Consider the following 25,377-nt stretch of genomic DNA (forward strand, 5'->3'; position numbering starts at 1 on the left):
AATGTTTCTTTTTTATCAAAACTGTTTTGGCTTCCTCTGAAATTCCTCAGATGTTTTGCCCGAGGGGAAAACTTCACTTTGAAATCAGTGACAACTTTTAAGTACAGATGTAGTAGGTTTCAAAATCATCACCTACTGTGAATAATAAAAAGCTACATTTTTCTAATAAACACTCTGCATTTGAAGGTAAGTTCTTGGCTAAGCCTGATCAGTAAATGCTGATTAGTGTGAAACCATTAATATATCCATTTTTATGCACGCCTTCTCTTAATACAGTGGTGCCCCGCTAGATGAATGCCTCGCTAGACGAAAAACTCGCTAGATGAATGGCATTCGCTAGCGGAAGGCTGCCCCGCAAGACGAAAAAGTCAATGGGGCTGCCTCGCAAGACGAATTTTTTTGGGGGGGCGCGAAAACCTCCGTGCTGCATTGCCGCTTCGCTAGACGAAAAATTCGCTCTACAAAGACACTCGTAGAACGAATTATTTTCGTCTAGCGGGGCACCACTGTATATGTATTTTTGTAAACATTGTTTGGTTGGGGAACTTCATTGAAACATTTGGATAAGTGCAAATTTCAAAGGACAGCTGTGTTTTGGTTCTCATATTGTTTGGGAAAGTCTGAATTTGATACATTTGCCTCTAAATGCAAGCAGAATCAATTTCCTCTCCCCCATCCCCTAGAGACCGTCTGCCCTGGCCATCATTGGGATGCCGCTTCTGCTAAGGCAGGGTTTGGGAAAATGTGGTCCTCCAGAGGTTGCTGGACTACAATGTGTATTATCTCTGACCATTGGCCATGCTGGCTGGGGTTGATGGGAACTGCACTCCAAAAACATTTGGAGGGCTGCCGGCTCCGCATACTTTTACTAAGGGCTGAGAAAATGCAAGGAACAGTAGGGCTCATGCTGCCCAGCCAGAGGCATCTGGTGAAACATGGGCGGTTTCCTATTCTTTCACCCACTCCCTTCACTGGCAGAGCCCTGCAGCCACTGCTGGGGCATTTTCATTACAGATGATGTGAGCTCAAAGCAACAGGACTCCATGGGCAGCTTCAGCTTCAGCTTAGTCTTCTGAGGTTCCAGTGGCTCTTCTTTTTAAGGGACAAGGGCTTGATTCCACTTGCCCGAGTGAATGCATAGGCGCATAAGTTATGATGATGAGGAATTGGAGCCTTGACCCATTCCTTCTAGGGACGGTGCTAGACTGGGTGAGGCAACTGCTGTCTGTCAGATCCAACATTTCCAGAGTTGTAGTATTGTTAATTGAAGCATAAATGCCAAAAAGCCTTATGCTAAAGGCAAAGGGGCCCTCCAGACATTGACTGGGCATTGATAATTATTGGTGCTCATGGTGCCTTGGTCAGTAGAGGTGCACTAGGGGTGGGAAACGTCTGGCCTGTGGGCCAAGCTTGGTCCACCAAGCCTCCCTTTTGGCCCACTAGGCTATTTGGGGCAAGTGATGATTGAAAGGTGAGCATCCCTGCCCACCTGCCAGGGGTGTGGAGATCTGACCCTCCAGCCAGAAGAGGTTCCTCACCTCTGAGGTAAGCCATAGCCCATTGTGGATACTAGCCATTGATAGCTTAATCTTCTTTTAAAGTCATCCAAGTTAAGTGACCATCCCTACTTCTCGATGGAGCGGGATTCCATAGTTTAATTATGCACTTGTGACAGATTTGTTCAGTCTTTCAGATACCACGAGATTCTGCTGTTTTTATGTCCAACATTGCCACCACAAGCATGTGTGCGTATGTATATACAAGGGAGATGAACAAGGCTTGCTCCATCCAGCCTTCTTCGCATCCCATCATACTGCCACCGTTTACCTACCTCTTTGTGAGTTTGAGATATTTTCTAGGTGCTCACAGTCCCTGTAAAACATCTGCAGAAGGTGGGATCTTCTCCAGCCATTCCTTCTTCTCTGCCCACTTGCGGTACACATGTCCTTTTCTTCCAACAGTGCCTGCAATATGCCTTGGATCTGATACAAGAAAACAACAGAAAATGTCCATGATAATCCACAAAAGCAGTATAAGTGATGCTTGTATGTGTCAGACTTGGCTATGCTACTAGGGCTCAAGATTTTGGTGAAAAGGAAACAACTGTCTGTTTTCACAAACCTGGATCTGGATATGTTTCATTCAGTCATTATCTTCACTGCTGTTTAATTGCAGCACATACACAAAAGGGATAACTAGGTAGGAAGGCAACTTCTAGAAACACTGGTGAGCAATGTGTGTTGATGATGAGTCCACATTATGCCTACGTACGTCTTTTCGTGGCATTTTCTGTTCCAGCAGCAGTTCTTTGTCCCAGCCGTAGCACCCGTTCATACATGTCATCACGGGCCTCAATCTCTGCCAACAGCTGCTGGTGCTGAGTCAGCTTCAGAATCACTAGTAGATAGGTCTCGAATTTTGTCCTTCACCATCGTTTCTCTCATCATTTCTGATGCCCAGGAGGAATAGTCTCGTGCCTGAAAGCCAAGACAAAAATAGAAGATGAAGGTCAAGGATTATGGATTGCATCCACCTGTGCCATGCTCGGACCCACTGAAAACAATAGGCGTATCTGAAGTCCATTGATTTCAACGGGTCTACTCCCAAGTAGGATTTAGTTGGGATTTAACCACTATAGCTTGGATTGGCAATGTTGAATTAATGCATGGCAAATGAAAATGACAGCTAGAATAACCACCTGTGGCTGCTTGTGGCACTGCTGCTGGAATAGACACCCCTTTCTTTACATGGAACTTTGTGGTCACTCTGTTTTTTGCTCAAAGTATGCTCTTGAAGTTTCTCTGAAGCCAGAACCTAGGAAAGGGTGTCCCTATACTTCTTACACATACCCTGGTAAACAACATGCAAGAAGTGCATCTCTGTATTTTTACAGTGATATTCTGGGATTTTCTGTTTGCAGTTGTGGGAAATGAACCATCCAGTTTTCTTTTCTGATCCACTTAAATGTTTCTAGGGGGTGACTTTTGCTCCATGAAAATTGTTTGTCAATCCGTCTCTTTCTCTGTATACATACGAATGTGTGTTCTCTGCCGATTGCTACTGGTGTGGCAACCTTTGATTGCCTGTCTAACACTTGCATGTTATTCTCAGAGGCCAAACACTGCATTTCCTTTGCTATAGGGCATCCCTGGTGCTTTTTATTTTTATTTTTAAGAAAAAAAGTGGTGGTACTACACCAGGAAGTGTTACTGCACACCCTTGAGTACCCCAGAAAAAAAGCACTGAGCATCATTGATATAAGCATGTACAGGGCCTCATTATCTTCTCTTCCTCTAAGCAACCTTTACATGTTCAATACACCACGTATTAACTCTGTGAAATTAGTTGCTTGTTTTTTAACTGAGACGTGTGGAAAGAGTTCTGATGAAAGATTGACTTCAATTTCTACCACACTGAAATGCTCACCTGTGTTTGAAAGTGGTACAGTCTGCAGGCTTGTTCCAGCTGCTCCCTGCACTGCTCCACTTTGCACCTCAGGGACTCCCAGTTCTCTACCACTGCCTGCTGCTTTTCTTGTATTTCCTGCATTTGACTTTTGGAGCACCGGCAAAGCACGCCATCTGCAGCATCAATCAGTTCTTGCAGCTGCAAAAAAGAATAAGGAGGATGCCATAGCACATGTACAGGAAGGGAGAGCACCAGAGAGTCAGAAACTCAGCCTTCTTGAAAAACTTAACCTAATAACACAACTATCAAATCATATTGTGGAGAAGTGGGTAACCTCCCCCCCCCAAGTGTTTTTATTCGAGTTTCACAACAAGAAATTCAATAACTCAATGGTGGCAGGTCAGATAAAAATGAAAAAGCAGTACTTTTGTCATGCAAGTGGGAAATAGACAATCAGAATTTATTATTATTATTATTATTATTTACAAATGTCTACTTATTGTTTTGGAATGCACCATCTTACAAGATAATGAGCAAATTATGAGATGCTAGAAGGGCTTTGGCTTCCAATTGCCATCTGCGAACTGCTATGTATCTTACCTGTTGCTCATTCCCAGACAGTTCATGCTCGAGGGTTGCAAGTTTGCGTAGTGGGACTGTACACCACCCAGGTCTCTAGCAATCTCATCAGGGATGGCCTTGGACTTCTCCTAATGAAATAATATGGGGAAGCTTGCTGTTAATAGTTGATTATTGAAACAAAGTGTAAATATTATTATTATTATTATTATTATTATTATATTATATTATTATTATTACTTCATTTATAAATCACTTCCTATGAAGCATCTTGAAGCAATTTCCAGAATACAGTAGACACACATATAAAACAATTATATAGATAAAAATCAATTCCAAATAGAATAGAGATACAGACTCAGATAAAAATCTGCACTTGTTGAAACGGGGAAATTCTTCAACAGGTGCTGAAAAGACAATGGGAGGGAGTTCCAAAGGGGAAGGGCCATGAAACTAATCCATCATCCATGCATTGAACAGATTGGGTCTCCTGTTGAGATGGTGTCCAAAGGAGGCCCCCTCATGCAGTGTACATCAATCAGTAGGGTATGTAAGGAACGAGACAATCTACAGGCATCCTGGTCCCAAATGGTATAGGGAAATGCAAGGCTAAGCTACAGTATATGTGTCAGAACAGCCAGATGTACTTAAGGACATATTGTTCCCATTCACATGGAGGTTGGAGGCTGGGTGTGTGTGCCTGTTTTTTTTCATAAAGGGAAGCCACTGGTGAGGAGAGCTAAACTCTTCCCACCTTGCCTCACAGCACCCCATTGCATAAAACACTTATTGCCCAGCCCAGCCCTATTGCTGGAATTGAGCCAATCTGAATGAGGTTAGGGAGGGGAGAGTTTAGCGCCTTCATCCAGGCAAACCAATTGGGGAACCATCAAGGGAAGAAAGCTCAGAGCCTGGGTAATGGTGGTGGGACAACAATGAGTGGTCAGAGGGAGAAGACTGGGAAGAGGAGGTGTCAGAAGGTGAAGAGGTAACAGGGCTTAGTGAGCTGAGAGAGTCTGTGGCAGAGAGCAGCTCAGAATCAGAGGCAGAAGCTGAAGCAGGCTGCTGAAGAGTCACAGGTGCCTCTTCCTCTTGCTGCGACAAGCTCCCCTCCCTGCTTGTTTCCCAGAACAAGGAGGCATGAAAGGGTGGAAAGGTTGGCTGCATGCAGGCACAGTCTCCAATTGCTTGGAAAAAGCCCTGGAGAGGAGGGGACTTAGACGGCCATGAAGAGATGGGGACTTTTGGTCTTGGCAAACCGATTTTCATGGAGGAAGACCATCAGGAATGATCTGCTCTGCTCATTAGGCCTGACACTCATCCACGTCTGTGGAGATTGTGTTTTTGCTAACAAAGAGTTAAGTCCATTTTTGAACTGTGTGATGTCTGACCAGCACACTCCTGTGACAGTTAGCCATCAAGGATGCTAAGTATGGGAAGGCAGGATAGATTATGCTAATGCCTATGCATAACAATCTTCTCTTCACAGCTAATGTGGCCCTCAAAGGACACAGTAGATGGGCAGAAACAAAATACCCAATCCATATATTTTCCAGCATGATTATAACCTCAGTGTGGACAAGGGCTTCCACCAGGTCTTGCAGACACTTGTGTATTGACTCAGCATCTTGTAGTCGTTCGCCTTGAAACTTTATCATCTCCAGCAATTCATCCCAATTGTTCCTGATGAGGGAAACAGGTTGAAAAACGTGAAATGGAACCAGTGCTGGTTCTAGTTGTTTATGCATGCTGAAAGCATATTTGGACAACTTAAAATATTGTCTATCCCAGGCTCATGGCTTAGCAGTCCCACAACAAGTAAATGTTATAATCCAGCAATGGGAATCTGTCAATGGGCCAGCTCCTTATCTCCTCTCCTCGTAATTATATCAGGTGATATAATTACACCTTACATCATAATTATATCAGGTGATGATCACTGAGACTTCACAGCAGCATGCAGGATTGCAAACAGACCTGTGTGGTGCTTTGAAGTGCCACTGATTAGTAGACTTGAAGTCATCACCTATCAGGTGATGGGCAGTGACTTCAAGCCTGATTTTGCAAGGAATGACTACATGATCGGGTTCCTCAAGGGGAACTCCACTGCACATCTGATCCAGCCACATCTCTGCTTGCCCCACACCTGACATCACATATGATAATGGGTGTGGTTTGGGGAAAAACAGCCTCATGGGCCAAAGTGGCCCATGGTCTGGAGGTTCTTGACTTCTACTATGAACCATAAGACAAGCCTTGGTTGGTTACAGTTCATGGTTTGTCTGGAGATATTTAAACCATGAGCCTGAGTTTGAACAACATGTTAAGTCAAGCTATGGCTTAGTGCAGCAGCAGAATGACTAGGGAGGAAGAAAGCAGCCATGGTTTCCTCTCACCCACACCCATGTCCTGAGTGTTGCTTGGCTTGGTGTTACATGAAAAATGGGCTGGTATGCATAGTTTGGTATCTATTGTTTGCTTTTCCTCTAAAGAAGAAGTCCCAAACAATGCAACCTTTCTTCAAGGTAACACAGTTAGCTAGGAAAGGTCCAGCCTCCTACCACAGCTGTAGCTAGTTCTGTCCTTCTTTACCGCTTCCTGTTCCTAGGCAATAAATGTATATGCACAAAGTGGTGCTGGGAAGAAGATTCCCTTCCACTGTTGTCTTAGGGGACAAGGCCAGTCCCCTATGCCAGTGTTTTTCAACCACTGTTCCGTGGCACACTAGTGTGCCGCGAGATGTTGCCTGGTGTGCTGTGGGAAAATTACTTTATATATAGTCAATATAGGCACAGAGTTAATTTTTTAAACATTTTCTAATGCTGGTGTGCCTCGTGATTTTTTTCATGAAACAAGTGTGCCTTTGCCCAAAAAAGGTTGAAAAACACTGCCCTATGCACACATCTCTAAAGGGACAATGAAACAGTTCTTTGGAACGGTCAACTCTGTCAGCTGATCGGCATTTCACAAGTTAGTGATAAATCAGAAGGACCAGCTTTGTGTGTCAAAGAAACCATAATGAAGATCATTTCAGAAAGCTTTTGGTCTTTGAGATCTTTCTTATATATCATTTAATTAGCAAGGATCTGGCTGTGGCTATTTTCTATTTCCCTGCCAGAAGAGAAAGCCAAGGTGACAGAAGGTCTCCTCTTACCGCAACTGTTTCTGTTTCTTCCGAATCTCCCGGGATTCAAAATGGCCACGATCCACCATATCCTCTGCTAGCTGATAGGATGCAGCAACTCTCTTGGCAGTAACTTCCATCTGGTGCTGGAGCGTTTCATATTTGGCACAAAGATGCTTTCAGAGAAAACAATGAATGAGCAGGCAGAAGAAATACACACAGTTCTGGGACACACACACACACACACACACACACACACACACACTTAGCTATCAGCATTGTTCCAAACATTATGTGTTGCTCTGAATTTTCATTCAAGTAAATCTAGCAATAGCTCAGCCTTGCTCTCTCCCAATATATCCTTGCCCAAGTGCTGACACCTTCAGGTGAGTTAGTAGTCTCTTATGGCTCAGATGCATGACTTGTACCCAGCAGGAGCTGTGTGTTTAGTATTGTGGCCGCAATTTTATGGAAATCCCTCCCAGTTTAGGTCCGACTGGCTCCAATTACTACTACTACTACTACTACTACTACTACTACTACTACTTATTCTTCTTCCAGCAGACATTTAACATGAAAATTAACTCATTTTTAGTTTCATTGTACTGAGTCTCCTGTGCACTGCTTAGAGACTGCTGTGATTAAGGGGCATACCAATGGTTGAAAATAAATAAGTAAGTAAATAAATGAAGTTAGTTGCTGATCTCACAATGTAAATTCAAAGTATGTGGGGGTTCAATGGGCTAGTCCAGACATGTTCAACTGGTCAACCACGATCGACAGGTAGATCCCTGGGTGATCGGGGAATCCTTATTGATCGTGGGATTAAAAAAACCTGGAGAATGAATGTCTCCGCCTCCCGCCCCCTCACTCCGTCCTTCTGTCATGTCACGTGGGAGTTTGTTTGGTGTCTGATTTTGAGCTACGTGCATTGGTTAGTGGCGGATTTTTCGTTGAGCGATTTATGGGATTCCCCCTTTAAAAAAAGCTCAACAACTCTGGGCAATCCTCCCCTTCCTTCCACCCACCCACCCCATGCATGCCCCTCCTCCCTCCAATGACAATGGGTAGATCACTGCCAGTTTTTTAATACTGGGAGTAGATTGCAGTCTCTTGGGAGTTGGATGTGCCTGGGCTAGTCTATAATGACTAGAACGCTGCCTTTGACTTTTAAAGCCCTTCGGAGCTTGGGAATGGGATACCTGAAGGACCACTTGTCTCCACATGTCACTGCCTATCAACAAAGGCACTTCGTCAGGTGCCTCCATTATCTAAGGTGTGACAAGGGGTGGCTAAAGGGGGAAAGAACTCACTTGCAGAACCCTGATTGTGGAATGCTATCCCCAGGGAGGTTCACCTAGTGCCTTCCCTGATGTCATTTTTGTGCCAGGCAAAGACCACTTTTATTTTCCCATTAAAAAAAAACAAACCTCTGCATTGCTTTTATGCTGCTGCTGTCTTTTTTATTTTGGTAGAATGTTTTTATACTGCTACTTTAGATTATGCTTATTTAATATTCCTGTTTTAATGTTTTTTTTAAAAAAATATTTACATAATCCTGTGGAACTTTTCAAAGGTGAAACATAGTACAAAAAAAAAGCCGTTGCCGCTTTTCAACCTTGGTTAAACCACCCACCCGCAAATTACAAACGTTTGTTGGGAAACAAAAACTGAGAGCGTTTCAGAAAGGATTATCAACCAGGTTCATTATAACCCTTCAAGCTTATTTCACCCAGGCGTACTGTTTGTACTTTTCTGAGTGGCTTATTTAGTCATTTGAAAAACATCCCCGAAATTATCGTGTCATTTCTTCATTGACATCTTACAAAGGATTTGGCATAATGATTAACCACAAGTTGGCCACAATGGTTTCACCACTTGCACAATCCATCTTAAGTCTGCTAGATTCCTAAATTGTCAGCTTGCTAAAGCTAACAAAACTAATCCACTTCTTGATATTATACCTAATCCTGTTTATGAAGGCTCATCAGAGCTTGGTAGCTGTTTCCATCCCAATATTTTGGTGTAACGAAACTTTGTTAAGCATGGTGCATTTTAATATATCTTCCTGTCTTTATAATATAACTTACCAGCACATAATTTAAAAATAAAAAGTAAATAAAATAAAAAATAGTCTAGTAGCACCTTAGAGACCAACTAAGTTTGTTCTAGGTATGAGCTTTCATGTGCATGCACACTTCTTCGGATTCTCTGAAACAGAAGTCACCAGAGCCTTATATATAGTGGGGTGGGGTGGGGTGGGGTATTTCTCATTATACCTTACCAGGACATGTTCATAACTGGTCCCATAGCCATCGGAACTGGCTACCTGCTTCTGCTGACTGATCCACTCTTCCAGATCCTCATATTCCCTCAGAAAGTCATGCAATGTAAGAGTCTCTTCCAGCCTTTTGCCCCTTTTTGGAGAGAGAAATAGATAAAAGCAGCAGTGCCGTCAAGGCAGGACTTTTGCAACAGACGTCCAAGGCTCCACACAACAGAATGACCAGTTGGGCTGGCTGATCACATTTTGAAGTAAGTGAAATAAGTGAACCATCTAAAGGGGCTGGAGGAAAATCATAAGACCATTAAATCCAGTGTCTAAAATTACCTGGGAACTATACAAAATGCAGTTGAGATACGTACGTTCCCCAAAGCCTGTTGGGGATCTTGCATAATAGCTAGAGAATGTACTAAATTCAGTTGAGATATACACTTTCTCCTAGGTCTGTTGCAAGCTACTTTGAGATATGTAGTGAAAAATGGGTTATAATTTCCTGAAATAAACAAACACTGCAACCTCTGTCCAACAAAGTCCTGTTAGCACAAGGACTTTCATTTGTACAGTGGGACTTCCGCTCCCTGCACACATACCCCACCAATATTTTCTGGGAGTTCTGTCTGGAACAATGCCTCTTTCTTGAGATTTGATGGAGGAGGAGTACATCTGCTGCCTTCTAAGAGTGCTTGCTATTTGTCTCCACTTGGTAAATAAAACAAAACATTATAGGTTTCCAATACTCTCTCATTCACAGGTAACCAACTCTGAGTAGTACTAATGATTTAGGGATTGTCCAAAGTTCTGAGAAGTAGGAAGTGTGCAACAATTTGCACACTTCATCAACATTCATCAACATTATATTGTGAACCATCCTGTGATCCTTAGATGAAGGGTGGTACAGAATTTTAAGAAAGAATAATAATAATAAGCATGATAGAAAGCCAGGGCCAGCTCAATATATTTGTGGCCCATGATGAATTATGAAATGTCCCCCACTCCCATTCCATTTCTAGAAGCTGACTGGACTGCCAGCTGGATCTTACTTCAACGCTTGATGTCAATGGGATGACATCTTCCAGCATACCTGAAGGCAGCAGGCTAGTTTAGGGGTATCTGATAGGCCTGTGGCACACATAGCTCTGATGTCCAACAGAGGGCAACAGCTGAGTTGGCAGGGCTCGGGAGAAATTACTGCCCCCCGGCATCTGCTGCACTCTGCCTAATGGTAGGGCCAGCCCTGCCTAAAGCCTCTTGAAGGGATCAGAAGCTTTGCTATTGATTTTCATATGGTTTGCGTGTTTAGACCTTTTATCTTTCCCATAAATAAATTCACACAGGAGTCAGATATTTGGTTTGGTTTTTGGCAGAAATTTGGGCCACAACTTTATTGATTACAATCAAGTGAGTGGTTGGATAGGTTCTGGTTCAACTATCTCCCTGCAGCCATGCAGGCAGAACTGTCCCAGAGCCACGTTCATAGGACAGCCAGAGGATGAACACCAGGGACAGCTGATGGAGGGAGCACCAATCAGCCGCCCTGATGTCCCCTGGACTCGGGCATGGGCCGAACCCCTTTTGGGGTTCGCCAAACCAGTGAGTCCCTGGATTCCTTTACCAGAATACCCTTCATTGCATAGGCATGGCCATGTCACGTGCCACGCCTATCCACCTGAGCCAGAGCCTATCCTCAACCTTACAAGTTGTGACGATTTGCTACACGGCAGGCAAAACCCAAATGGCACCAGCCGATCAGCCAAGTGGGGAAAATTCCTACCGTGCCCCTGCCCCCAAAGCAGGCGACACTCGACCGCATAGCAAGGTCAAGCGTAAGCCCTAAATTTAGGGAGAGGTGGGCGGGTGTTCCGATGCGATAGCCCCAAAGAGGAAGCTTGTAAGCCTTGCATGGGTTATATAGGTCCCGCGTTGCTCCTTTTTGAGGCACTCCATTGGTCAGACTGCGCACAAACAACGCAGGACCCACCTATCAGGGGTTGTGGGTGTTCCAGGATTACCCACCCACAACACTGGGTCAGGTGGCCAGGTTGCACCCCAACACGTGCCCCCTTTAATTTGGCAGAAGATCAAAGCCCAACGAAAGACCATACAAAGAAACTGGGACTGTTATTTTCTTACCTTGCTATGGCCATATTTTGCAACTCCTGAATCTGTGATTGAACTTGTTCCTGAGGTGCGTCAACTTCATCATAGTGGATGGAGCCAGAGAGGGGCAGCGTTTTGGCAGTTTCGCCTAGTTCCATTACTAAATTCTGATAGATGTCGATTTCATGCTCCAATGCCTGACAGAAAGCAAAGTTCTAGCTGAAGTAAGAACTTAGGTGAGGCCAAACATACAAAGTTGAGAAGCAACAGCTGAGGTGCCAATGTGAGGCTAGAAGTTTTATTGATAATATTTATATCATACATGTTATATATTACACATTTATATACAGTTTATATTTGATTTGACAAGTGCTTCAACAAACATCAAATAGACTGGGACTAAAACAAGGGTATTGAGGCCAGAGATTTTCCAGCAGATTTATTCCTGGCAGAAGCAAACAGTCTTTCGTATTTAATTTTTGCCACCTTCAGGCAAACTGCAGGAGCCAATTAATATACCGAATATATGGATGACTCATCATTGGAAAGGTTAAGCTACTGCCAGAAGAATTATAGCTGTTTTCCAACTAAGGAAAGGGCATTATCACTTCATGATTAAATCTTACAGAACTGGTTCTGGGGGCAGAAATCTTATATATGGCAGTCCAGCAGGGCTCTATAACACAGACCTGCAGCAAGGGTTCTCCTAGGACAAAGGGAGAGAGGGAGGGGGAGATTCTGGGGACTGGAGTGCACTTTGAAGGACCACATACAGTTGATTCACTGTGCTGGAATATTATATAACATACACCTGCTATATGCGTTTCGTGAAATTTCCCCCGCCTTCATTAAGACACGGCCATTTTAAGTTTAGCCTCCACAATGCGTGTGGCCATTGGGCAAGCATCCTTAAGGAAAACCTCAGGTCAGGAAAGAAACTATTCAACCTCTTCAATAATGCCTGCTACATTCATTGGGGCAGGGTTGGTGGGGGAGGAAGACTGTGCACAGAATTACCTTATGCTTCTTAATGAGTTTTTGAGTCGCAGCGCCATCTTTGCCACACTCTTTGCTGGTTACCAGTGGGAACTTCTCTGCTACCCAACTCTCCAGGTCCAAGATATCTATTAAGTACTTCGCAAATAAAAAAAAATGGTTATTATTATTTTTCTCCTTAGGGAAACTTTCCCTGCAAAACACTATTGTTACAAGTTAAAGAGCAATAGATTCCGTAGGCAAAATGAGAAGCTTGTTGAAATACGCAAAATAGAGGGTGGAATTCAACGTAGTTCTAAGGAGATCATTCTGCAATCTCTCCTTTCATCCCGCAGGTGTTGTTTTGGGGGTTCTGACAACCCTCAGTCTAGAGCAAATCTGAGGGAGGTACAGGAAGGATGTGGGATGGGAAGCAGGGAAATTGCTCTGGCACAACCCCTTCATCTCCATTCCAGATTGTAAGCCTAAGAATATGCAATTCTGTTCCGTTTACCCCTGCCTCCACTTCCCTTTTCCATCACTGTCTCCCTTTTGGTAATTTTTTTTTTAGATGATAAGCTCATTTGAACAGGAATGTGTCCTCTTGAACTTTATAAAGACAACAGTGGTAACCCTATATTTGCGAATGGCTACTCAGTTGCAGCAGACACAAAGAGTTCATTCAAATCCTATAGACCTTTGGCACCTTTTGCACTTAAGGTACATGGCTTGCAAACTGAGTGAAATCAAATAAGTAGTGAAATATACCTGATGGAAGGCAACAGATTGCTGTAGCTGCTTGATTCTTTCCTCACATGCTTCCTCCAGCTCCTGCCAGCTTTTGCTCAGTTCCTGGCACTTTTCCTTTACTCTCTGAGATGGGACAGGCTTGCTATCTGTCATAGCTCTTCCCATCTCCAAAACCCTAGAGACCTGCTGCTTGTGAGCATTCACTTCTACCTGCAATTCCTAGTAGAAGAAAAACATGCAGAAATGCCATGGAAAGGTGAGAGGTAAGGGCTAAAAGCAATAAAAAGAGGCATTTATAACAACTTAGAAGGCGCTTTCCATTTTTCAGAGCCACCAGGTTATTTCTGGAATAAAACCCCCCAAAGTCTAAAAGGTCAAATTCTGTTTTAAAAATAATCATGTACCAGTAGGTGTTGATCATCCAAATGCCTGGAAATTCGTTTTTAGAAGGGGAATCTCCTCGCAAATTAATTCTGGAAAAGGAACTTATTGTAGGGATATATGGAAGGGGGAAAAACACATTTTGTAGGTCTGGAGTTCTGTATGGGAGTGCAGAAGGGAAATAAATCTGTAAAACAGAAAGATCTTTTCGGTATGTGTGGAAAAGAGGAGTGGAAATCATTTGCCATGTAGGATAAGAACATAAGAAAAACTCCAGTGGATCAGACCGAAGCCCTATCTACTTGAGCATCCTGTTTCCTACATTGGCCAGTTGGGGTATGAGAGCAATAGCACTTCCTTTCTGTTGATCCCCAGCAACTAGCATTGAGAACATATTGTCTCTGATCAGCTTCCTGACTAGTAGCCATTGATAGCTAGAAATAGACAGGCAACATTTGGTAGGATAAATTATTCTGGAAAGCTGAATGCTTGATGCATTAAAGTTACTACCCTATTTCTTAACTCCTAACAAAGAAACAGTGGTTTCTATTTGCTACATTGGCTTTAGCACAGGGTGCTAAATATGGCCTTCATCCAGCAAAAATATATATCAGGAAATAAGTCTTTTGGTTTCTGAAATTTTAGAAAGGGATTGCCATCCTGCATTGCCTTTTTCAACCATATGTGGTTTTTTAAAATTGCTGTCATGTTGAAGCATAAACTTTTTTTAAAACTTCCTGTCACGCGTAACACCAGAGCTAAGTGTAAACATGTGTCTCATGTTCTGAATATTGTCAAGCTGAGGTGTTTCATTCTGACACTAAATTTCCAGGAAAGAAAGTAAAAACAGATTATTCATGTAACTTCTAAAATATGTTGGCAATGCAAGATCACCCAGCCAAGTAGAAAGGGGAAAATATTCATTATTTCATACTTTATTACATCAATATGGAAGAATTCTTGGGAAACTGAGTGATGCCCTCAACTTGGACCCCTATACCTGAAGGGCCCCCTTTCCCCCATTTGAAGCTGCCTGGATCCTGAGGTTGTCATGTGAGGCCCTTCCCTACATGACAGATCTAGGGTGTGGTGATTGAGGCCTTTTCTGTATGGAATGTTGTCTCCAAGAAGGCCTTCCATGTGCAAACATAAGAACAGAGCAAGAGCCCTGATGTATCAGGCCAATGGTCCATCTAGTCCAGCATTCTGTGATCACAGTGGCCAACAAGATGGTTGTGGGGAAGCCCACAAGCAGGACTAAATGCAACAGCACGCTCCTCTCCTGTGGTATTCAGAAGCATTAGTGCCTCTGACTTTGGAGGCTGAGATAGCCATCATGGCTGGTACCAACTGATAGCCTTATCCTCCATTAATTTGTCCAACCCTCTTTTATAGCCATCCAAGTGGGTGGCCATCACTGGCTCCTGGGGAAGTGAGTTCCATAGTTTAATGATTCACTGAATGAAGAAACACTCTACTTTATATGACCTGAATCTTCCAACATTCATCTTCACAGAATGTCCATGAGTTCTAGTCTTAGAGAGGAATAACTATCATCATTTAGGTGCCAGGCATTTTAGATTTCTTGGACATTTTGGAAGCAACAAATGTTTGGATGTTTTTATTCTATGCTTTTAAAATACTACATATTTTCATTACTGCATTGTGTTCCTGTTGTAAATTGTTTCTGAAGTTTTTGCTGTGGAAAGTAATAGAGAAAGTCAACAAACCTAACCTAAGGAAATTTGGTTTCTTTATTCTCCATTTCCACTGCAAATTCTATGCTCGCTAATCTCTGTGCAGTGCAACTAGTAAATGATCCAACTTTTCACTTAGCACATATTTGCAATGTTTTCTTCATCCCCTGGAGCCATTTAAAATGAGTGTCTATCGCAGGGGCATAAATGCCTGTAGCCCTTGAGATTTTGTTGGACGCCATCAGCTCCAGGCCACAAATGTCACTGGTGATGAAAGTTGTAGTCCAGCAACATCTGGGATGCCACAGGCTCCCTAATTTTGCTCTCTCTCTCTTTCAGTGGCTGGGCTGATTTGCCAAGAGATCCTGCTGCGAGGAAATAAATCCTCAGATGATTCTATGTGTTGGCATAGTACATTTGCTGTTCATCTGTTTACAAAACACTGCTGTGGGAACACAGTCATCCAGTCCAAAACCCGAATATAAGCTCCTTTTAAAAGCATTCATCTGCACACAAAATTTATTATGCTTTCAAGAGCAGTAACTTGCAACAAATGCATAAAACACCAATTAATGTAGTAATATCCCATTATCCCTCCAGTTACTGAAAACCAAACAATTAAAAACAATACTAAACATGCATACCGTAGCACTCCTGTAAGAACTTATGGATCGTATTTTGATGAGTCTGTAGGAAAAAAGGATTCCAGAAACATAGGGAAACTGCCATTTTATATTCCAGTGCAATGTGGTTCTGGCAAGCACAGCTGATACGGTATATTCAGGGTGGCACTCTCTTTTTTTACTATTAATAGTTTTGATTATTTAAGGCAGAGGAAAAGATAACAAAAAAGCAACAGCCTTTCTATGTAAATGTATGTATGTGTGTGTGTGTGTGTGTGTATGTATGTGTATATATATATATATATATATATATGGTGATACAATTATGGAATAGTTACTATGTGCTATCATATAAGCTCAAGGATATCCCTCTTGTGGAATGTGGCAGGCAGCAAAAATAATTCATTAAAGCCATATTTCTAGGTTGGAAGGTACCTTGTTCCTCTCTCTGCTAAGCACCAGGCTCTCTGCACCTAGAGTTGCCCAGTGGTCTCTAACTTCACTATGCTTTTGGAGGTCACATACTGCTAAAGTACACAACAATCAAGAAAGCATGTTGCCATGACATTAGGAGGGTGCCACTTGTTTAGCATTACAGATTTCAACACTACAGTTAGGGAAAGAATCAAATTCTCAGTACATGGCTTAAATGATGCTAAGGGTTTTCTAGATCAGGACTAACACCTAGAATTGTATCAATTAAAAAAATAGTATTGGGGTGGGATTACTCTTTGCTCCTGAAAAATCTTCCATCTGGTTGGAGAATCAGCTATTAACCTCATCATGAAATAGAAAACATGCTGTAAACTTGTGACAGCAGCTATCAGAACAGAGGAGTTACCTTGTGCTTCTGTAGAAAGCTTTGAGCCACATTCAAGGACTGGCCTCGGTTTGTGGAATTGGCCACTGACATCCGCTCACTAATCCACTTCATTTCCATGTCATGGTAATGGTAGAACTGGAACAATTCCACTCTGGCCTGAAGGAGCTGGCCTCTCTCAGCAAGAGGTTCCTGGAGAGAGGCAAACCTGTGAACCAGATGTTAAAACAATGACGTCAACACACTCAGCCCAAGAAAATGCAGGATCCCCTCAATAAGCAAACATGCTTATTAGTCAACATAATTGATGAGTCACAAAGAAAAGGTCAGCTGTCAGTGAAATATCTTCCCCTCTACAATAATGTATAATTCTGAAATGCTGATTTTAATCTTGTGCACCCAGCTTGCTTTCTACACCCACATTGCCAAAACTAATTAGAAGAACCAGTGTAAAACTGCATGTTGGGAATGTTATGAATTATAGAAGCCAGCAGAGTCACTTCTCCAATCATACTTTGATGAAAATGGTTTTTATGTGTTTGTGTCCTGCAAATAATCTGGTGAAGGAAGCAAGAAAGAATAGTGGCAAGCTAATAATATCAGGGAAGCTGACCAGCATTTTACCATTGCAAAAAAAGCCTGCGAGATACTTCAGGCTGAGATAATGATTTGGTCATCCCTTCATAGCAAAGTGGAGATTTGACTCTTAAGTTTTCCACCCTATCCAAGCCCAGTACTCTTTTCACTGCACCATACTAGCTCTCCCTGCATTACCTGCTTATGTTACGTTAGGCTTTATTCCAGTGCTATATTTCTAGAAGAAGAGGTGCCAAAACTCACTATTAATTTCTCTCTCATTCTCTTAGAATGGCAATGGTGCCCACCTGAGAGGTGCCCGAACTGAGTTCTGGAAAATTCCGGCTGAAAAAAAGGTCATGCTTTATTCTATTGTTAAAGTAGTCTTCAGAGTTCTGTGGAACAAGCAGTATCAAACCGTGCTTGGCTGAGAGATAAAAGCAAATCCTTATGGACAGTAGAATAATGAAGCCTTGTACAATGCACTGTGTTTACAGAAAGAGCAACCCACCATTCCAAATACTTCTGTGTCTCATTCAGAATCCTTTCACTGTCAAAATGATTTGTAGCCATCTTCTTGGCATGCAACACAATTGAGCTCATTTTCTCAGCCAATCCCTGCATCTCATTTTCCAGCTGACTGTGTTCCTTGAGCAAATTGCGACTAGAACGCATGTCATGGCCCATCTCTGCATCTCGAAGACTCTTCTCAACCTTCTCCATCTTCTCTTCGGCATCCTAAAGGGGAAATATTGACATGTGGATTATTCCCCCTTTGGCTCTCTTTCCTCTGGCATAAATTCTCTGCGGTGCTGATGGAATGGTGAAACCATTCAGAAAGCTCTGCACCTTGGTTTTTATTCCTTGGTGCAGAATCTGCCACGAGCACTGCGATCGTTCATTTTTGCTGACATAGCTACATTATATAGAGTCAGATCATTGATCCATCTATCTCAGGACTGTTGTCACTGATACTTTAGAGTTTCAGACAAGGGACAATCCCAGCCCTGCCTGCGGACTAAACCTTGGACCTTCTGCATGCAAAGCAGATGCTCAAGTATTCAGTATTTCTTTACTAGTTTCACTATTCACTGGTTAAATACTTTAAAACAGGAATAGGAAACTTTACCCTCCAGATGTTGGGTTTCAACTCCCATCAGCCCCAACCAGCATGGCCAATGGTCTTTTAAAATTTATGAACAGTGGCAATGGCACTCAGTTCAGCTCTAGCCTTCCTGGCGGAAAGGCATTTGCCCCTGACCTCAAGAAGTTCCATAAGTTGTTCTTGCTGTCCGGCCTGCCTCAGTTTGTCTCCACGCTCTATCATCTTGCTGTATAGCTTCTCCCATTTCTTCTTCAGCACTGACATTTTGTCTTGAATGGAATCTGCAGCATAATGGCCATCCTGAACCAGCTGTTTTCCAGCCTGGAGAGAGACAGTGCGTTTGGTCAAGAGAAAACTCCTGTAGCTCTGGTTACTTCTACCTGCCTCTGTTTATGTCAAAGTCATTGTATGCAGAAGAAGCCAGTATCCTAAAAACTGCAAAGTGTTGCTCACCAACCAGTCACTGAACAAACCAACAATGCTGTACAACAGCACTGGTGGCCCTGATTCCAGAAGGCTGAAATTCAAGCTGAGCTTAAGGGCAGTATGTTGTTTTCATCTGTTTTGCTGTAGGAAAACTCTGCTTCCCATCAGTCTTTTGCATGAACTTTGACATCTCATAACACCATATGATGGGAAAGTGCATGCACGCATGCATACACTTGCTTAGAACATTCTTCCTAATGCATAGCTGTAACTGTTGTGCTACTAGACTCTTTTATTCTTAAAATTCAGTTTCTGCTTTTTAGTGTTATACGCAGGCATCCTAAGTGATATTACAAACACTGTAAGTAATATACTTGATAGGCACAGTTCTTTGAGGCTCTGTACTTTGCTTCCCTGAAAGCCTAGTTTTAGGCTTCTGCAGAAAGCGCCAACACGTTTTCAGTTTTAACATTATAAATTTAATTTAAAAACAAGAATTAAATACAAGCTTTTCAGAAATGCAGAATTCCAGATCTAGTGCCGTGTGCTGTGCATGTGAGCACAGGCCTGGTTGTTTGCTATTAGAATCCAGAAATATGCACGGAACTGATCTATTTAAATTGGAAATGTTCTAATCAAACAAGGAATTGTTGGCTATTCTGCCAGTCATCAATATGTCTCCATGAGACCAGCCTTACCACCATCAGCTCCACATAATGCTTCTTATTGGCCATCATTTCTTGTTCTGCAGCTTCATGCTTTTTGAGCTTCCGTAGTATGTTTGTTGGCTCACGGTAGGACTCATCTGATGCTATCTTGTATTTCTCCTCCATCCACATCGAGAGCTCAGCAGTGTCGTGAGTGAACTCCTGTGATTGCATTAAATCTCTTTTTTCCCCCATGTACACATTGATACATCGGAACACATATTTACAAATAGCACAATGAAAACAAAAATACATTAAACATAGTGTGTATTCAATTACAACATGTAATGTCACATTACGGGATGTCCCTGTGAACCCGACCCTTCACTGTTACAGCACAGAAAAACAACATGGTTGGTTCTTATTTTGAAATTTCTCCTACAGCTGCATACTGGTTAAAATACTCTTTTTAGAGCAGGTTAGCTGAACCCCTCTCTTATCAGAAAGTTGGGATATATGGTGCAGTGGGCATGAAAGGCAAACTTGGGCCAACCCCTCAAGAACTTGGTGTGATAATATGTCCCTGCTGATCTACAATGCCTCTTATCCCTTACATATTGAACTCTGCTGTAAACATCACCAGCATTTATTTCATGCCAATGCAGAATACAAAAGTGGCACACTCCCTGCAAAGAAAGCTTAAGAACAATATACCCATCCTTTAAAACAGGCCCCAGGTGAACTCTTCAGGTACACTTTAAAACACCAGTGAAAGGTCACAATACCTAATGTTCCCCTGCGTCAAAAAAACGATCTGCTGTGGAAAGCAAACAAGTCAAAGAGCAGTATCCAGGCATAACCTTCTCCCTGGTATGTACGTGTGTACATGTAGGTCATTTTTTGTATGGGGAAGCTTTTAAACATGTGTTATTCCATCCACATTCTAGCATAAACTATATGCTCTTACTGAATATTATAATCCAGAGGTTTTTCAACCTTTTTGAGTCCACGGCTCCCTTGACCAGCTACATTCTTTTCTGTGGCACCCGTGTGGGGCTGGCAGCCCCTCACCCCTTTTTGAACACCCTCCCTTGTGGAGTGTTCCCTCAGCCTCCTTGCCTCTCCCCTCTCGTTGGGAGCCCCCCAGGCAGCTGCTGCGTCTGCACCTGGTCTTTGAACTACTCCCTCTGCCCCAAAGAGAGGTGCCTGCTCACACTGCCGCACAGGCCCAGGCCCAGAAGCAGCATTCACCTGGGGAGTTTGTAGGCAGGGCTGCTGCAACAAACAGCTGTGCAAGCCTTGGGGAGGCAGAGATGCAAGAGGGCATCAGAGGAGGGGGGAAGGAAAGAGGGACAGGGGCCAGTGTTGCCCGCAGCACCAACTGACCATCATTCAAGGCACCCCAGGGTGCCACAACACACTGATTGAAAACCACTGTATAATCTGATGTTATGAACTACAGCTGCCATCACCCCTGATCTTGGCCATGACAGCTGGAGTTTATGGGAGTTGTAGTCCAAAACAAAAGGAAGCCACCATTTTAGATACCCCTGAACTGGAGAATACTCAACCTAGGTAAGCAAGTAAACCAACCAACCAACCAACCAACCAACCAACCAACCAACCAACCCCTTCCAACATCTCTCTATATGGTTTGTGATACACTGCCTTCTAACCTGTAATAGAAGAGAAGCTAGTAGCCTCTTCTTCCTCTGTTCATTATTATTAATTAGCAATTTCCATCTCTCTCGTATGGCAGCCATTCTCTCCTCAATCCTGTAAATGAAACAAGAGGAGATTCAATTTCTCCAAAAGGTATTACATGGGTTGTGGGTGAGGAGCTCTATCAGAAATAATTTACAAAGTTGGTAAAACATTACATCTCTTTGAACCTTAGTAGACTGTGATCTACAGGGTGTTGTGGCAGTTTAGGATAGCTGAATACAGTATCTAACTCAAATTAGTCCACAGTTTACTCTGCTTTTCAGTATAAGACATTTGAATTTTTCTAGCTAAAGGAAGAAAGGCTAATGCTGTATAAATTCCTTTTACAAAGGAATCTACACTAATAAAATGCAAGTGTCTCTGCGTCCATTCCCTGTGTCCATGCGATTGCGCTACTGCACATGTGCCCCACGGACAGCCGTTGGGACTTGGAGCGCAGAGACTTCGGGCGGCCGGGCAAAACTGTTTAAGCGGCGGGTGTGTGCGGGCACGCGGCGGGTGGACGTACTTCTAAGCGGCAGCGGCCGTTACAAGTGGTGGCGGGCGAGCAGTCTGTTTTTAAAAAAGTTTCACCACATATGTTCTAGCGCCCGTTAATTTAACGGGTTTAAAGCACTAGTAAAAGCTAATAGCATTAATACATGACACAAAAATGTAGAGGGCATTCTAATGTGTTTCTTAATATCATGCACGAATAGGCCTTGGTCTTTCCTGTCTTCCAGATCTAAATAAATGAGAAATAAATAATCTATAAAAAAATGATCTAAATAAATGAAAAATGAAAATCAAAGACGTACGTGTCAGAAGCAAAATGGCCCCTTTCCACCAGCTGATATCCATGCTCATTGACTGCATTTACTCGCTTTTTCAGCACCAGTAGCACTCGTTCAAAATCCTCATGCCGCTTCAAGAGGCTCTGAATAGAACCAATGTGGTCCTGAAGATATGGAAAACAAGCATGACCACACCCCATGTTGGCCGAGCACGACCCCGCCTCCCACGTTCACTGGACCTTCAACCTCCAAATGATGGTGTGATGAGCACTTCTGTGAACTTGGCAGATTCCCACAAAAATCAAAGCACTTTTGAGTGGGTGGAGTATTTACAGATGGATGAGGTGGTCGGGTGATTTAGCATTCAGCAGTCTGAGAAGGTTGATATGTGACGATGCAAGACTGTCCATGGAGATGGTCATCTTGTCCCACATAAGGTGTTCCCAGGAACTATGCTTCAACACCACAACATTCTCAGCACCATTCAAGTGGCAGCAGATTGTTGAATACAGCCACTTCCCTTTCCTTAATGTTAAGGGGGCAGGGGAAATTGAAAGATTGTCCTCAGCCTTCTCTTCAAATAGTAAACATCTTCTCATTCTGAATTTTCACTTTCTCCTTCTCCTGCACTGCAGGTCCATTGCATTCTCCTGATTTTTGGGTAGATTCCCAACCTCCCTATAATCCAACCAGTGGTGGAGCTTCATGCTCCTGCACCTGGGGCGGGAAGCAGACGGGGGTGTGGCTGGCGTGCATTCTGAGGGTGGGGCATGCCGAGGTAGAACCCTATTGGGATCCTGCTTGCCTGGGGTGCCCCGCCCCCTACGCCCTGCCCTTCCTACGCCAGTGAATCCAACCAAACACTGAGAAGTCCAGGAGGTGGGATTTGGATGTTCAGATTAGCCCTAATCCCATATCATCGTGCAAGCATATTTATTCCTTCATTTATCATTTTTATCTATTTCATAATATTTATATGCTGTTTGATCATGGAAAAAACCTCAAAAAGGTTTACCAAAATATTTTTTTTTAAAAAAAACCATTAAAAATTACAGCAATACTTTAAAACATACAAGAAGTTAAATTACTAAAACAAATTAAAATTCAGAACTTCATTATTCTTACAGCAGTTTCAGAGATGGTATCAGCTATGTTTTAAGTCATAATAAACTACAGCTTATTTTGATGGCAACAAACCAAGGCAAGTCTTGGTCTGAGGCACTCCATAGACCCCCCCCCCCTCTTCCTCTGGCTCTGCCGTAAGCAGGAGGCTAGATGATTTCATTTTCTTTCTGATTAACCTAAGTTCAGCATTATATTAAAAGCTTAAACTGTGGTTAATGTTAACCTTAGTTAATGAAACAAGGTAACTTCATAAACCATGGTTTAAAGTTTCAAATAAACCATAATTAAGATTAATCACATTTTGTTGGGTTCAGAGCACATGACAAGCTGTGGTGAATCAAAAACAGAAGAAAAGTTTCTGATCTCCTGCATTCAGTTGTGTCAGGAAAGGGAAGGGGAAGAGGGGTATACAGGCCCAGTGCTGACCTACTGGTAAGTTCATTCTCACCACAATAAACCATTGCTTACATGACGTTCAAACACAGCCACTATCTCTGCCATATCTTCTATCTCTGCCTTCTTCATTGTGCAAGCAAGCAGCCTTCACAATAAACTTGTCAGTGAACATGCCTAGGTTTTTCCAGATAGGCTTTGCTAATGTCTCACTACAAGGTTTTCCATGCTATCAGAACACGTCATCCTTGAAACCAAGGAATTTTCTCTACTCATACAACTCATACATGTATAAAAGACGTATATAAAATACATATATAAATGCTGTCTCAGTTTTCTGCAGAGAACATTGAGATTTTTTTTTTTAGTGTGGGAGGATTAATAGCATGGCTTAAAGACCCCATTCTCAGATATATGCAAGATTAAACTGCAAAAAACCAAGTGTGTTTTGTATTTGTTGTGGTATTTTTATATCTCATCCCAACTCTATAAATATTGGATGAGATCCAACGTAGTATGGAGGAGGTTTTTAAAAAATATTTTTATACCAAAAATTTATTACCTCAGATACAAATTACTAACTTCTACTCTGAATTTGAATATGATCAGCTTTGTAGCCATAAGTATTTACCTCAAGATTATCAGTTCGGAGAAAGGCCTCATGGCTTGAGAGAGCAGCATGGATGCCATTGATTTCTCTGTTGAATTTCTGAAGTTCAACATCTTCCTGGAGCTTCTTCCGTCGCTTTACCCACAATTCATCTAGCTCATTCCTTTGCTGAGCAAGCTTTTGCACAGACTCACAGATTTCCAGAGCCTTGGTGTTGAATGGGCCATCCATTATCTTCTGACCCAACTCTTGCAGTTGCTTAAACCTGTGAAAGTTCCACAAGATTGGCATGTATTATTGTCATAAGTGAAAACAACATCTTCATCAAGAAAATGCACATTTCCTTAAGAATAAATTATTTTAATGACCAGTACTTTATTCATCGAAACCTGTCACTTTTTCAGTCTTCAATTTTCTTTTTTGGAAACTTGCAGAAATGTGATCAATAAATAGCTATATTAAGCACAAAGCAATAAAAAGATGTTTTCTGAGAAAAGACCATGGGAGGTATCCAATTAAGTCATACTAAGAGTAGACCCATTAAAATAAGTGGACTAAAGTTAGTCTGGTCCATTAATTTCAGTGCGTCTACTCTGAGTTTAGCTTAGTTGGAAACAACTCTGTTTTTAAAGGTTCTGGTATTTGAATTAAATACAATGCTTGCACTGATGATGTAAATAAAGTATGCATTTGGTTATGATATTCAATGTCATTTTGCTGATGAGTCTAACTTCTTTTCATACAATGAACTCTTGAAATATCATTCAATTCAAACATACACATACAGTACCAGAAGTTTAGTAAGGACAGCCATCATAGGTATCTCATGCTCTTCCTTCCCAAGTAGAACAGTATTTGGTACCATGTAACAGTGCTAAACATGTTAAGGTTAATTAACATAGTGCCCTCCATATATTGTTGGACTAAAACTTCCATCTGTCCCAGCCAGCATGGTGAGCAGTTGGTGAGGCTGTGGGATAAATAATCCTCATATAACCAACATGGTTAATACTGAGGGGGTTAAGACCATAGGGTAAGCTGTCCTGCCAGGTTTAGCTAGGTCACACCATGTCACCTTGGGAGGAAGGTTTATCAAACTCTTTGTTCTCTGATTTCCACCCTACCATTAATGAAGTCTAAGCTGGATGTTCCAAGTATAGACCACATGCCTTAAGCAAGCCATCTTTGTGTTTCTCTGCAAATCAGTGTTAGAAACTGAGACATGAAAGCTAGGAGCTAAATGGCACCTTAAACCGAGG

At 42.4% G+C, this 25,377-nt stretch overlaps 1 protein-coding gene across 1 annotated transcript in view; it reads right to left on the bottom strand.

Moving 5' to 3' along the window:
* LOC117045005 (spectrin beta chain, non-erythrocytic 5-like) overlaps positions 1 to 25,377 on the bottom strand; it is an 87,673-nt gene that overhangs the window by 56,296 nt on the left and 6,000 nt on the right. Inside the window, 22 exon segments of the mRNA XM_033145800.1 lie at positions 1,821 to 1,895; positions 1,897 to 1,946; positions 1,949 to 1,982; positions 2,272 to 2,307; positions 2,309 to 2,392; positions 2,394 to 2,477; positions 3,427 to 3,606; positions 4,009 to 4,061; positions 4,064 to 4,118; positions 5,556 to 5,670; positions 7,142 to 7,287; positions 9,396 to 9,528; positions 11,526 to 11,689; positions 12,510 to 12,626; positions 13,236 to 13,436; positions 16,760 to 16,946; positions 17,826 to 18,052; positions 18,576 to 18,740; positions 19,544 to 19,714; positions 21,169 to 21,268; positions 22,015 to 22,154; positions 24,140 to 24,383. Of these exon segments, the coding sequence (XP_033001691.1) occupies positions 1,821 to 1,895; positions 1,897 to 1,946; positions 1,949 to 1,982; positions 2,272 to 2,307; positions 2,309 to 2,392; positions 2,394 to 2,477; positions 3,427 to 3,606; positions 4,009 to 4,061; positions 4,064 to 4,118; positions 5,556 to 5,670; positions 7,142 to 7,287; positions 9,396 to 9,528; positions 11,526 to 11,689; positions 12,510 to 12,626; positions 13,236 to 13,436; positions 16,760 to 16,946; positions 17,826 to 18,052; positions 18,576 to 18,740; positions 19,544 to 19,714; positions 21,169 to 21,268; positions 22,015 to 22,154; positions 24,140 to 24,383 (2,761 nt within the window).

The sequence above is a fragment of the Lacerta agilis genome, chromosome 1, assembly GCF_009819535.1.
Source record: "Lacerta agilis isolate rLacAgi1 chromosome 1, rLacAgi1.pri, whole genome shotgun sequence".
Taxonomy (NCBI): domain Eukaryota; kingdom Metazoa; phylum Chordata; class Lepidosauria; order Squamata; family Lacertidae; genus Lacerta; species Lacerta agilis.